The sequence below is a fragment of the Paramormyrops kingsleyae genome, chromosome 7, assembly GCF_048594095.1.
Source record: "Paramormyrops kingsleyae isolate MSU_618 chromosome 7, PKINGS_0.4, whole genome shotgun sequence".
Classification (NCBI taxonomy): domain Eukaryota; kingdom Metazoa; phylum Chordata; class Actinopteri; order Osteoglossiformes; family Mormyridae; genus Paramormyrops; species Paramormyrops kingsleyae.
Genome location: NC_132803.1, coordinates 21174098 through 21189084, shown reverse-complemented (window position 1 = coordinate 21189084; position 14987 = coordinate 21174098). Strand labels below are relative to the sequence as shown.

The following is a 14987-nucleotide window of genomic DNA, read 5'->3' as shown; positions in this document are numbered from 1 at the left end:
TATTATTCATTATTTTTATTTAAGAATGTACAGGACCTAAGAGAAAATATACATTCTTATATAAAAAAGTCAAACAACAAAAAACAAGTTAAAAGACAAACATTTATAAAATATTTTGTCAAAATAAATATTGGACCGTACAAGAAGCATTGCTATATGTATTGGAAGAATGTTACATCAACTTCCATCCATAAAACAAATAGCTATTAAATTTACAAAATAACACATAATAGCAGGATTAGCTTCCCGAAGCAATCATAGTTGGGGGAATTGTGCTTGAGTTTTTAAAAAAAAAAAAAAATTGGAAATTCTGACATATAAATAAAAATTATGAAAGCAAACATCTTTGTGAGGGAACTAAAAAAAAAATAATAAAACAAGACACCTATTACAGAAAAGCCAGCTATGGATAATAATGCTGGTTTTAATGAAAAGACCGACCTGATACTAAACTTACAGGCACATGCAAGTTATTGTACCATGGGCAGAGACAAGTCTTCGAAACACCTGATGGAAAGGTTAACAGCACTGGCAGAAGATCTGCGCCTGATGACAGCCCATCGGAAAACAGCTCAGTGGATATACTGTACTGAAAAGTGCCTTTGGCTATGCTGCTTATTCTAAACCAGTGTATATCCAGTCCTGTTCACACAGTAATAGCCCTGACCACAACTGATGGAGACAGTGTGCAACTGGCAAGTGGGCTCCAAGTGAATGTTGGGGAAAGGTCAGCACTGCCTTTCCTTCCCAAGTAGAACTTATACCTGAGGTAATTTCAAGGGCTCAGTTCCAACATGTTTCAAGTTTTTCAAGTAACCGTGAAGCCATGCGTTTACGAGCACTGGTCATCATACTTATAAAGTCCATCTTCAATTACCTTTGTAATAATGCTTTCGGCTGATAATCTTTGATTTAAACTAATCAATATCTGAATAAGGTAATTAATATCAGCTTTTCGCCCTTCTCGCTGCATCCAGGTCGTAAGGAGTTCATAAACTCTGTCCGCAGGATTAGAGCTGGTAGCATTTTTTATGGCATTATCGCTCAGCCCTATATTCCGGAAAAACCGGTTATAAATATGTGCATCCAGACATTCCCCAATAATATCAAAGCTTTTCTTCAGGGCGTCTTCCCCTAGGAATAAAGGAGGGGAAGGTTTCAGTCATTTTTATATTCATAAAAGTATTATAATTATTTTATTTGCTATTATCTTAATCACATTATCTACTCACGGTATGCCAAATATACCTACTGCAGTAATTCAAACAAACAAGCCATTTAAAACTACTGTGTGGTCTTAACATAATAAAACACAAAAGCAATTCCAAAACTTACCATTGAGATTTTTCGCTGGAATTAGTTTTTCGTTCGGGTAATCCTATAAACAAAAAACAAATAAATATTAACTGACAGTGTAGCTTTGGACAGATGAACCGCACACTAGACAAAAAAACGTAAACAGGTGTAAATAATACACAGGCACCAGCTCTCACCATTTCTTTCGGCAGCGGCCTGCACAATTCTGGGCTGTCGCGTGGCAAGCTGGTTTGCGACGAGCTGGTGGTGTTGGGCAGACTGTCCCCTAGCCCTTTGTCTTCTTCGTCTAAGGTGGACTTCAGGGGCATTTCCTCTGGTGTGCACATAATTCCTGGCTGTGGCTCCTCCCGCAAAGCATTCTGGTCATTCTGTTGCTCTTCTACTGTCTGGTTGTTCTCACTGGCCTGTGAGAGGAGTCAGAGTTGTATCCAATCAGACGCAAGCAGTCTCACAAAACAACAATTCACACCTAAATACACTTACAATTGTTTAACTGCTTTCCATATAGCACACTAACCTACTTATTATTTATGGAGGGTGTTGTGTGACAATATTCAACAAATAAACATGTCATTTAAATGATTATATAAATTACAATTTAAAATGATACCAGCTACCATTAAAATCATCTGTCAAAGTCACCCATGAAAATCAGTGTCTGGGCTCTAAACACCCTCCATAATTATTCTTGAGTACTGTAATGGCAAACTAAAAACCATACCTCAGCAGTGTATAGTCCACCATACTCAAAGAAACACATTATAATTAGAGATGCACCGATACCGATATTCGGATCGGTATCGGCGCCGATCCAGACCTATTTGACGGATCGGGAATCGGCCATGCGTGACCGATCCACGTCCTATACTTACTTATTTAGTTTTTGGCAATCAATCGCACGACAGCTCTTTCCCATTTTACATGTGTGTTTTTGCAGAATTCAAATCGAACGCTATCACTGCCCCTAAGTCTTTTTTGCTACTCAGTGGGTGTGAGTACAGTGACTTCCGCCTGCTGTGAGGTCATGCGCATACCCTTCGCAGTACGAGGAGCGTAAGATAAGACGTGACGATCTGGGAGTATTTTAGCCTTTTAACAGAAATCGGAAGCACAGCGTTTTGCAATCTATGTAAAATAAGGTTTTGAGGTGGGAATAGCGTTTAATGGAAAATCCCATTTAACAAAGCGCACGCAACTGCGAGACAAAACAAAGCAATGGATGATTTGGGAGTCGCTAACTTAATTGGACTGTTTTGCGAACTCGTTGCTTGAGATACAAGAGGGGCTGCCATCGCAACAAAAGTGTAACTGCGCTGATGCCAATGGGAGAAAAACTGTTAAAATTTTAAGCATTCGCCACTTGTGTATATTTGCTTTGAAGATATTCATATTGAACTGCAAATGCCTCAAAAACGCTTAAAACAAATGAGGTGGAACAGTACGTTATGTATGTTTGTAGTAGCCTAATTAAATATTTTTTGTCATACATTTTTTCCATCTGTATTTACTAGCTTAAAAAAAATAATATGTAAAGTATAACAAAGTAAAAAGAGCTCTTGTATCGGAATCTGTATCGGTATCGGCAGTTGTGTATCGAAATCGGATCGGAACTGAAAAAACGTGGATCGCCCATCTCTAATTATAATACAACACAAATCTGTGCTGTAAAACATCTATATTGTATGTTATTCAATAATAAAAACACAAATGAAAAGATAAATCTACCTCACTAAATTTTCTGAAATATCATAACGTTAAGTCCAGAAAACTACCGGTAAACATGTACAGAGAGATACAAGCAACTCACCATTGGAATTACCACGATGTCCTTGGAGTTCATTTCAGCTGCTGGAACAGAAATAGTTTATTTATACACATTTCTGGTCATATTACAAATCAAATTATTTGTAAATTATTTATGATAATTTATGTTATTTGCAGTTCAATATATCAATATAGAAAACATTCTAAAACACACTGAAGAATTTGTGTGCTTTTACATTATTATAATTTCACATATTTAAAATATATTACAGCTGACAACCATAACATAGCCCATCCACCCTTTTTCTGTACCCCCTGCCTATACAGTACCAGGGGGCCTGTATAGGCAGGGATGACACAGGGAGCCTGATGACACAGGGAGAACATGCAAACTCCACACACACAGAACCCCAGTGGAAACTCGAACCCAGGTCCCAGAGGTGTGAGGCGACAGTGCTAACCATTGCACCACTGTGCTCCCCCACTATAACATAACCATAAAATATAATCAAAACAAGTACAAAATAGAAAGCAATTCTTGCCTATGCATATAACACAAGAATTCAAAGAGGTTTAACATTTTAACTGTTTATCCTGTTAAAGAAACTATCTGGAAAGTAAGCACTCCAAAGGTCTTCAAAATCAGATAATATAATTTCAGGTGTGTGTTCAGCTGAGAATCTTTCCTGTTTACCAAAGAAAACAAAGGAATCACTAACACAAAATATGAACACATTTTACCTGTTATACTGTGGATGCACCGCTGCTTCTTCCAGAAACAATATATGAATAATGAAATGATGACTAAAATTGCTGTTACTATCAGTATAATGATGAACGGAGAAACTGTAAAGAAATAAAATAAAATACAGATGAACATATTAATCTGGAGCTAAAAATATGAACAAATTTTATACAAGACCAACAAGTTCTATAGGAAGCTTTAGGTTATTTTAGGTGGTTGTTTGTAGTGTGTCCATTACAAGGTGGATCTTATTAATGGATCTGACAGCCGAAATTCAGTTTCAGAAATTATATATTATATATAATTATATATTCAGAAATTCATCTTTTCAGGTTGTGACTGGCTATGTTTTTGTCTTTAGGATTATCTTCCAGTATATGGGAAGCTGGGGTGTATTTACTGTACAATGTTATGGAATTCCTTCTGTACATTTGCAGGAACATAGTATACTAGCAAACTTGCATCAAAATCATCATTTTCCTTGCATTTAGTCTACACTGAATGCATGCGGTGTATATTCAAACCTTTGGGATAATCAGTAGACATGATTACATTCCATTTTATTACATAGCAATGGGAATGGTTCATTTCAGTTCACTAGGTCAGCTTTCAGATTGAGTAATGATGTGTCCCATAAAAATGAGCCATTTCATGTGCCTGGATTCCATTTTTACTTTTTTACAACTAAACACCTCTAAAAGGTATAAAGTATAGTGCTCTAGTGTTTCTTGTTTGCTTTAACAAGACTACACTACCCATAATAAAAACCACTGTCCAGCTATTGTTTAATTGAATCTTAGTGCCTTCTGTCCACTAGATAGCATGTTCAAAGTACCGTCACTATTGCAAATTCCCTGGCAGTTATAAGTACCTATTAAGTTATACTGCTAATCCATCTTCCAACCACTGACAGACGGTGCAAAACCTGCTTCAGGTTGTACAGGAAACGATTCGAACCCTCAGCCCTGGAGGTGGGAGGCATCAGTGCTAGCCACTGAATCGCTATTCCACCCTTATGTTAAATCAGTACGTATCATACATTTATGTATTTTGATGATACCGCATAATAAACACGACTTTAACAAAACATAACATTTTATAGTGACGGAATCCAAGAATTTCACAGAGAAAAAGCAGGTCATCGTAATTAAGCACAAAATACCTGAGCTGGGAGCGGGTGAGGGGGTGGGGGTGGGGGTTGGGTCGGGGAGGGTTGCGACGCCTTTTTTCCTGCAGACGGTGTTGGACGTGCTTGTGCAGTTCTGCACCTTCTCCTCATCCGGTTTACATCTGGGTGGGGGGTGTGCAAAAAAAATATACATCTACAAACAGCTATTATTATTAAAATTAGAATTGTAAAGAAATAAGCCCAGTACAGGCCCAGTACAGGCATTGCTGGCCTGACAATGGCCAGTGTGGCTGGGGCGTCTTACCTGCTGCATTTCTTACAGACTTCGCAGGCTTGCTCGGGCACACAGAAGGTGCTGGGTCTGCAATGGCACCGCGTGTCCTGTGTGCGGGTGCATGAAGCCACCGTCTGCTGGTCTGTGTGAAACAAAAAGCAGGCTGTTTCAGGGAAGCCTGTCCTGACAAAAGATGTCCTCAGTGAAGAAGGATATAGGGAAGACTAGGGACAACTGATAATTCATTGTTATAAAATGTAGAATTATGGCACTTTTTTCCCTTTTCCTTTCCTAGCAAAACTGTACTAGTTTGCTACACATCAGTGGTGTTTGGGGGAATGTAATTATGCAGGAAGATTACTGTATCCTTTTGATAAACTGACCATGTTCCATAATCACCCTCAATCTCCACTAACATAACATAAACCAGAGTTTACATTCATGATTGCATAACAAACTGAAACATACACTTCAGTAATTAACAAGGTAGCCGTGAACATTAAATATTATTTCTTGTATTTGAATATTCCTAATTGCATCTAAAATTTGTCCCTGACGGAACAGAAGTCTAAAAATATAACATCAAAATGGTTAAGACAAAGAATACAGTATATAAATTCCATAATTCTACAAGTGTTCAAATCGTGCATGAGGAAGACGAACAGAGAGGGATTGATACAGATACATTCATGACTGCTGGAAAGCCTTATTCACAGAACACGCCGGTAAGCACTGTCTAATTGGATTGTTTGGATTCCTTTAAACAAGTGAAATTGACTAGATTCAGAGCACAGGCTAAACTTAGTGACCTACTGCCCTGGAGCTGCAACCGCATACACACACTCTGTTACAATGAAAAAGCAGAACCCTCTTCAAATGTACTTTGTCCAGTCTAACACGAGCATATACAACTCCAGCTGTAACATTAGCTGATTAATCCTTAAAGATGTTTGAAGAAAATGGAAATTAAATATCCAGTGAGTAAAACAACTAAAAGCAAAAATGTTTTTTTTTTTTGCCAATTTCTACAAACATATAAGAATTAGGAAAAAAAACTATTATAATGCTAAACAAATCAAAGTGAGTTTGACTGTTTTTAAACACAGACACACACACAAAATCCAAACTATATCAAAGCAATCAATCGGTAGTTCAGCTGCCACGTTCAGATCACAGCCATATATCCCAGGGCTAGGTAAACCTGATCCTGCAGTGCTGGTATCTAGCAGGTTTTCCATCCTACCTGATGAGTTTCTATCTGCCTGAGATCAGGTGTGGTAGATCAGAGACCAGGTAGGATGGAAAACCTGCTGGATACTGGCACTCCATGATCAGAGTTGCCTACCCCTGATATATCCAGTCACTAAGGCAAGAGTTGTATGCAGCCTTATGTAACCTATATGTTGTGTTGCCTTATGCAGCCTGTCACGCTTGTTTAATATAAAACAAGATAATAATAATAATAATAATAAATAATAGTAATAATAATAAAAGATTGGGGTCGTGAGTGGCGCAGCAAGCTAAGTAGGACTGCCACCAAGGACTATTTTTCTATTGATTAATCTATCGACTACTGTATCGATTGGTCGATTAATCTAAATGATTAATTGTCCTCCAGAAGATCAACTTGACCATTTAATTTAAGTTAATTTTACCTTGACGACAACAAACTGTATGCCGTTACAGGGCTTTGATATTGTACGTGGGCTTTGCGACACTATATGAACATTGTTTTCACCCACAATGCAATAGACAGATTAGTAGAATGCCTAAAAATATTAACGAGATGCATATTGTGATGCCTGTGCGTTCTCTCCTCAGGTGCTCATGTATAGCGTTAGTGTCGCCGTGGTAAGCTATTGCACTTTGCACAGTGTAAAGCCACCTTTTTGTTTTGTGATAGTTTCCTAAAATGACATAGTGATGTTAAAGGAAAACATTTATTTTTATGAATTGAAGCGTATTTGAAATCATAACGGTAATTTAATTTAAAAAAACGATGCATTGATTTAAAATATTGATGTTGACGCATTTTCCACATCGATGTCATCGACTACGTCTACTAATCGCGGCAGCCCTAATGCTAAGTCTCTGTGCCTGTGATCAGAAGATCAGCGGTTTGAGTCACATGTCCATGGGCCCTCGAGCAAGGCCCTTAACACCCAGCTCCAGGCGTGCTGCATATTAGCTTACCCGGTACTATGAAGAGCAAGATGGGGTCAGTGAAGGGAAGCATTCCAATATACCTGTACCTTATAAAGCCTATATGCTATATGTAGCCTTTTTTTCTCCTTTTCATTTTACTCTGCCACATTGAGACTAGCTTTGTGTAAAGGATTAGCATAACTCTTGAGAGTTTTGCTGCAGCAAACAGAGCGTAAATGAAAGCACAGAAAGTATTATCTACATATCTCAGGACATACCAGAGCACATGCATAAGACGCCGGGAGAGAAATAGGAAACTAGTAAAACCTGAGCAAAGAGCGGCCTGTGTCAGCTGGGAATTATGATGAACATACATTTATTTATGTAGCAAATGCTTTTGTCTGAAGTGACGTACAAGTGAGGATCAGAGGGCCGGGCCAGCCAGTGTCTCTTTAGCTAACGTGGTTAGCGCCGGCCGCGCTCAAGGCTCCTCTAGTGACATCAGTCCAACAGCCGTGGAATTTGAACCGACGGCTTTTCCGTCAACAGGCACTCAAAACAAACAACTCGCAGAGTCAAATATCGCCACCTGCCCTAGGATAAACTGTGCTTCTGCTGAGAGCCGAATCAAAAAAAATGGTGCCGTTTAGTGTATTACCGTTGCGACATGATGTGCACGGGAGACATCGCAGCATGCCGTTTGAGTGCTCCGTGTACGTGCTGGGCTCACAGGGCGCGCACGTTCCCTTCTCTGACTCTTGAGTGCAGGGCTTCTCCACATGGGTTCCTGTATCAAAAAACATCTTATGTGTGGTTATACAAAAAAAAAGCACCTTGTGCAGAATAAACGTTAAAATGACATAGTGCGCTTATGGTGACTCCAATAATGTATAAACCCCGGTGGATGTGGTGGATCTATAGCCTTCACTTGTAACAATTGCACTCCCATCCTGGTGAATTGGTAATAAAAAAAGTTATAAACTGAAGACACACTCACCCCAGCATTTCATAGCTAATTGATTTTGAAAGCATTCCAATTTCCAACATTGTTTTTTAACTAAATAAGCAAACAAATCCAAACAATAAAACCAACCTAAACGATTACTTGAAAGTAGCCTAATGAAATCTTGTGATCTAATTTGGGACAAAAAATAAGAACACATGAGTTCCACTCCCAGGACAGGTAAACTTGGAAGTTTGTTATTCTGCATTTCCTTACCAGCCTCACAATTTTTGCAGCAAAAATTGTCATGTAGGTACTCTTGGTTTTCCTTGCAAAGAATCTGGCTGGATGTCTTGTTCCAAGTTTTGTCTTCTGACAAAGCCGACCTGCGACTGGGCTCAGCAGCAGAAGTCACGAGGACCACAGTGAGGATTAAGAGCATAACCTAGGCCAGAAAATTCACCCAATTACACAGGCATAGAGGGAGTCAGTATTCTCACAACAAACCATACATGAGCAATCACTAGTTTAATCTGAAACATCTGATTTGAACATCTGCAGAGGAGAAAATTAAGCAAGAGGTCTGGGGAAAGAAAGAAACACAAAGCAACTGACAAAGGCTACACTTGACTAAAAGACCACTTTATATACAACAAAATTGGAAATACAGTGGATTGAATGAAGCCCAATTTGTCACAACAATAATGTCCCATAACCTCGCTGCAAACTAGGACTATTATACACTTATTGTTCACATGACAGAAAAGTAACAAGCTCATTTCAATGTTTTGGTAAAAGAAATGCAACTCTTGCACTCATCCAGTCATTAACAAATAAAACACATCATTACAGGATACACCATTTTCTCATATCTCACTGTACTATTTACACATTTTCTACCAGCCTTAGTCCTTTAAGTTACGCCTGAATGTTATACAACAATGTAATCTCACTGGTTCAATTGAAATTTATGATTGGTTGGTTTACACACTTCTGGAAGACCTTTTAAATGTTTATAAATGTTACACGGTTTACAAACCATAGGTTTTTGGTACTCTTTAAAAAACCAATAATTAATAAATGGAGCAGAATTAAACAGGCCCTTGTTTTTCAACCCTAGGAGCCTGGAGTATAAGTTGAACAGCGCTGTTTTATTGCTAGCACTCCTGTGGCATTCCCTGGGAACAGCCGTGCTTTGTTACTGTAAGGGAGTTTCCTGGACTCTAACACCGAGGTTCTCTCTTGGCAAACGTCACTATTTCCAAAGACTGGGTAAAGAACACAGACCAATAGGAAAACAGGAACAATCACACCATTCTGATTTATCCAAACAATCTGGAAGTGCAGGGGAAAGTGAGGAAAAGGTTCAGTGGCCTTCTCTGAAACAGCGGAAAAACCAAGTAACATCAATCTCCAGATTTAACAACCTTAAATAATGTCCGGCATTCAGAATTAAAACCTTATTTTTAGTACATGGCTAGCAGAACTTGATACCCTCGTGTACATACCCAAAAAATGAAAAAATACCTGCCTATAAACTTAAATTTATTACAATTTCTTTTAGAGTCATTTAACAGATACAGTTGTATGGTGCAATGAACTACTGCTCACTTCACTACTTGTACGTTTTCACTAAAATATACATTGGTCTTTGAACATCTAACATTACTAAAGTAATGCTCTTTGTCCTGGACTTGTCCTCTTTTTGGGACCTGAAAAGCCCTGAAATGTCTGGGATTTGCTTCGTTTCATGCTGACATTTACTTTCTACAGTCAAAATACTTTGTATGCATATTCGTGTTGCTTTGACGCTTTTTGTGCCCTCCCCTGGTGTCCTCTATTTTTTGTATAGCAAAGTATGGTCACCCCAATTAAAGACAAATAAGGAGCAAACAGCTCTGTCATTCCATTATTTCTGGTGGGTAGTACGTGGACACAATATGTGCTACTGTCTAGCAGGCCAGGTAAGTCTCCCCCTCCCAGTTCCATTACATCCTGTCTACTGCTCATTCCTTCACTTCTGAGTCACCAGATTCCTCGACACACCCGTGTGAAAACAGAATAAACTGCCCTACTTTAAGCATTTGAAACACACAACCTCAGAGCTAAAGTCAAAAATCAAAGAAAGCTAAATATAAAGTAGATATAGTAGCTGTTAGCTTAATGTCATTTCCCAAGATTAACTTACAACATCTATAAGATAACAATGAAATGTTTTTGCAGAAGTGGTATTTATTTTATTGCTCCAGATTGGAAAAAAATGAGGATTCAAGCCGGTATGGTATAGAACACTTAATTAGGTTTCTAAGAACACTTAGCCTATTTGTAAGAAAATGGACAATGTCCAGTAGGCCTACTGTACTTTTAATTTACAAGAGATGATGCTAATCATAGTTGTCAGATAAGGAAATGCATGTCGTCTCTAATTATTGAAAGACGGTGAGATTGTTATATGGTTAGAGATTTTGGTCATGGTGGTGCTTGTTACTAAGATGTTATACGTTTTTAACAATACCTGAGAAAAAAATATTAACAAAAGGAAACAAGTAACAATGAGAGGAAAGGTTTTTGTTCTGATTAATAACTGATAAAACCACACAGCCACATGCTTAGCAAATCCAGAGAAATGGGAAGGAGATTAAAACTGGGTATTTATAATTCCCAAAAGTGAAATGACATGAATATGATATTAAATCAGAAATCCAGGAATGAATCCCACGGCCTGAGTTTTAACACAGAACATCAACAGACAGCAAACAACATATCACCAGAACACAGGAAATTCAAATACAATGAAGGTCCATGCAGAGATCAGAGGGTCAATCCAGCAAAAACGCACAAAGGTATTTATAACTTCTGGACCAAGCATGGACAAGTTACTAGATTTCCTGCATATCCTCCCTCATGTTAACCTGTTGTCTGAAACACAATTAGCACAATGCAAACTCAAAAAACATTTAATAACATTCTATGACCAACACAAACTATATCATGTTTTTTGTAATATAACTGGAAAATTAAAGAGCCACGTGACATTTATGTATCATGCAATACTTCTGCTCTATGCACCTGTACCATTACAATTTTATGTAAATGCATATTTTACCTTGAGTATTAGTGTTTTGGAAATAGCATCTAATCACGTCCACAGAAGTCACACGAGCAGATAAAGACTTGAGAAACCTAAACCTAAACTTCAGCAAATAATTAGCTTAATAAATAAAAATCTAAAATTCTAAGATGTGCAAGTTGCTTTGGTTAGATAAAATATTTACCAGTACAATAAAGCATCACTGAGACAAATTACGGTATCACATAATACTCCCCTTAAGGCAAGAATTCAACTACAATATACAGCCCAAACTGACCCACAATCTATTACATTATGACATTCTGAAACTATTCTTGAATTCTATTCTTCAGGGCAAAGAGTCCACTTTAAATACCAAAGACCAAAAAGAAACCATACACCAAGCCACAAAACCCAATATGTTTTTTTTCTATGACTGAATGAATGAACGAATGAATGATACAATGGTTCCTTTGAATATTTAACAAGGACCCTTAATATATGAAAATGGTCTTTTCAGCAACATTTTGATGTCATTGCATGTAGTCCTACAGACTTTTGTATTTGATACATGACTAAGAGCGATGGAGATTCAATTTGATAAGTTGATATGGAATTTACTGACAGTAACTTGATTAAAATCAGTTGAAATGTATGGACACAGAGTATCAATAATTTTAAGTTACAACATAAGGATAGTTCCCATTTTTAAATTAAGTTTAGTATGTATTTAATATGTTAGTACCTCTTAGTTGTCTGTATGTTTATTTAAAATATAGTTGTAGAGATATATATGCCTACACTAACAGTTAATCCACTTGGTGTTAAAACTGCTCTTCGAATGTCTGCAAGGTCAGCCAAACATACATTAAGATATCAATTCGACCTACACACCATTTCTTCCCCCCCCCCCTTTCTGAACGTGAACAACACACCGTCATACCTTAACACACAAACATGTACGTGAGGACGCCTAGGCCTACACGTGAGAACTTCTACCAATTACGTGTAAAACTCAAGTGGAGAAAGTTTAACCGTCTCGCAGAAAATCGTTTCAGAGCACTTTTAATAAAGTAAAAGATCAGCCTTGAAATTCCGATTTTTCATACTTCCATACATTTTCCACGTAGTAGACTACGCGTTCGCTTTAACTCCGGAGCCTAATCCAGGAAGCACAGGCAGGGTAAAATGTCTCTAAATGGCCCATAGTGTACGCAGACTGCGTGCCTAAGTGCCCTGCGACTGACGTTCTCAAGTTGTCGGGATACGAACCGGCCTGCAGGACAGAGGGATTAATCTCCAATATACATATTTATGGATATCCAATGCAGTGCGTGTAGTAACGGTAAAAGTCCGGCAAAGCACGCTACGTCCCCATCATTTTAAAGTATTTTCTCACGCTTAAAACTTAATATGAGCTGCTGTTCCTTTCTGGAAGAAACTGAACTCCAGCAAACATGTCCCGGGATTGCCGGGTCGCCACCTTTTGATTTTTGGATTTCCCAAAACACTTAAAACATAATCGACTTGTCAAGTACAAGTTGTCAAGTACAATAATTATATAACTTGGACCCAAATATGGCTTGATACCATACTGAAATAAAACTTGAGGAAGCTAATTTTCCACAAATCACGGAAGTGAAAAACTCTTGATAACGATCGTAGTGAGGTCAACTACAGAATTTTTTTTATCAGAAGAAATTAACCAGACCGGTGTCCGGTTCTATACTGATTGTTGCCAAGTATCCAATAACTTTTTTAAAAAATGGTTCGCTAAGTTTACTTCGTGTGATTAACTCCCGGGCGTTATGCACTAAGGTAGTTACTTACGTTATTCATTATTGTGTTCATCGCAAAATAAAAAGTCTTCATGCTTCCGTTAAAAAGGAAAATTGATGATAATAATAATAATAGCTACTTCAATCAGAAAACAAAAAATAATCCATGTTAGTCAGACAGTTTAGAGCTTCGTCCTTCCCGTCCTGACGATTCTTCTTTTCTGAGGGGAAGCTCCCTTTGGAGTGCTTCGGAGCATTGACGTCATACCAGAAATAGGAAAAAACAGCACTTCACTCTTATTAACCTTTATTACTTACTAAAATATCAAATATCTTCATACCTCCCCAATTAATCGTCTTCTGAAACTCATTTGTATTATTATATCTATACTTTTTTCTTCCTATGCAGAATATCAGTTATTTTCTAATGTAACAAAGTTTAAGAAATCGCCGTGTCAGCCTAGTAGTCTATGACGTCCAGAACTATCTTACTGTGTTTTTTTTTCCCTTTCTTCTTGCGTGATTATGTGAAGTAGTGTTCCTGGCACTACACCGTCAGAAAAAAGGGTACAGCTCTGATTCGGTTTTGTTCCCAAAGGTAAAAACGTTAATGTTTCCCCCAATGGTAAAAAAATGTCCTCTATAGTGTCCATTTCTTCATCTTAAAAGGTACATTTACCTACAGCTAGGGTACAATTGGTAGACCCTTGAGGGTACAGGTCCAGTGACAAGCAATTATACCCTCAAAGATACAAATTGGTATTTCTGAGACTGTACAAGGGGTTCTCATGTGTTAATATAAAAGACGTATTGGGTTCTGTTTTGCGATTTATTTGTGTGTTGATTGTGTGCTGCACCTCAGTCTGCCCATATAATGACACGTTTACAGCATTTGTCACGCAGTTTAAGTATTATCATCTGTATCTTTTTCCCTTGCAAATATATTGCACTTGTTTCTGATCAGTCTTTGGCACTAGAAGCCCAGCAACATTTGTACCTAATCTGATATTCCCCGGCAGCGGTATGCTTGTTATTACTTGTGCATTGCTTTTGAAAAAAGTGCCTGTCTGATAAATGATTATGAAAATTAAATTATTTGAAGGAAGAGCGAATAACTTCAGTGTCATTCCCAGGACATGATTCAGCATGGCTATTCAGCATGGGTGAGACAATGCATGACAAGACTTGTTTTCTGAGATCAAGACAGCCGTTTATATCTGCATTTACATATAAATTGCCGACTGTGTAATTAAAAAACGTTTTGTGTCTTCACGGATTTTATCAACAAAAAAAAATAAAGAAAAAAAAATCTTAAAATCTTTAAATTTCACGTATTGCTCAGACAGTTTGCAGGTAGTTACTGCAGTATATATACTGTACGTACATCTAAAGGGGAATTCCAAATATATTAGAAGTTTAAGAAAGGGCCTTTGTTTGAATGCATTATCCTTCCAGTGATATGATGCAGTGCAGGACTTTCTTCACTTTACCTGTGTACCACAAAGAAGTGATATGATGCAGTTCAGGGCTGTCTTCACATTACCTGTGTAACATAAAACAGTGATATGATGCATTTCAGGGCTGTCTTCATGTTACCTATGTAACATAAAACAGTGATATGATGCAGTGCAGGGCTGTCTTCACGTTACCTGTGTAACATAAAGCAGTGATATGATGCAGTGCAGGGCTGTCTTCACGTTACCTGTGTAACATAAAGTAGTCATATGATGCAGTTCAGGGCTGTCTTCACGTTGCCTGTGTAATCTGTCCAGCCAATGGCTTTGTAAAGCAGAACTGAAATACTCTTCAATAGATTCATGGT

At 37.9% G+C, this 14987-nt stretch overlaps 1 protein-coding gene across 2 annotated transcripts; it reads right to left on the bottom strand.

Annotated features, from left to right (window-relative positions):
* On the bottom strand, nt 1-13609 carry LOC111847083 (uncharacterized). 2 transcript variants are annotated; one of them, XM_023817980.2, is made up of 10 exons: nt 13218-13609; nt 8594-8762; nt 8033-8161; nt 5260-5371; nt 4989-5116; nt 3823-3927; nt 3125-3162; nt 1494-1721; nt 1336-1378; nt 1-1134 (listed from the first exon to the last, which is right to left on the bottom strand). In XM_023817980.2, the coding sequence occupies exons 1-10, from the start codon at nt 13257-13259 to the stop codon at nt 833-835; spliced, it is 1296 nt and encodes a 431-aa protein (XP_023673748.1). In that variant the 5' UTR covers nt 13260-13609; the 3' UTR covers nt 1-832. The 2 variants fall into 2 exon arrangements, with proteins under 2 accessions (XP_023673748.1, XP_023673747.1); XM_023817979.2 differs by having other exon boundaries at nt 3125-3165; nt 13218-13608.
* Nucleotides 13610-14987: the final 1378 nt, after the last annotated feature.

Coding starts and splice junctions, on each gene's coding strand:
- LOC111847083 (XM_023817979.2), bottom strand. CDS start 13,259: ATGAAGACTTTTTATTTTGCGATGAACACAATAATGAATAAC. Junction 8,763..13,217: donor TGAACACAATAATGAATAAC/GTAAGTAACTAC, acceptor TTTCTGGCCTAG/GTTATGCTCTTAATCCTCAC. Junction 1,135..1,335: donor TCCAGCGAAAAATCTCAATG/GTAAGTTTTGGA, acceptor CTTTATTCCTAG/GGGAAGACGCCCTGAAGAAA.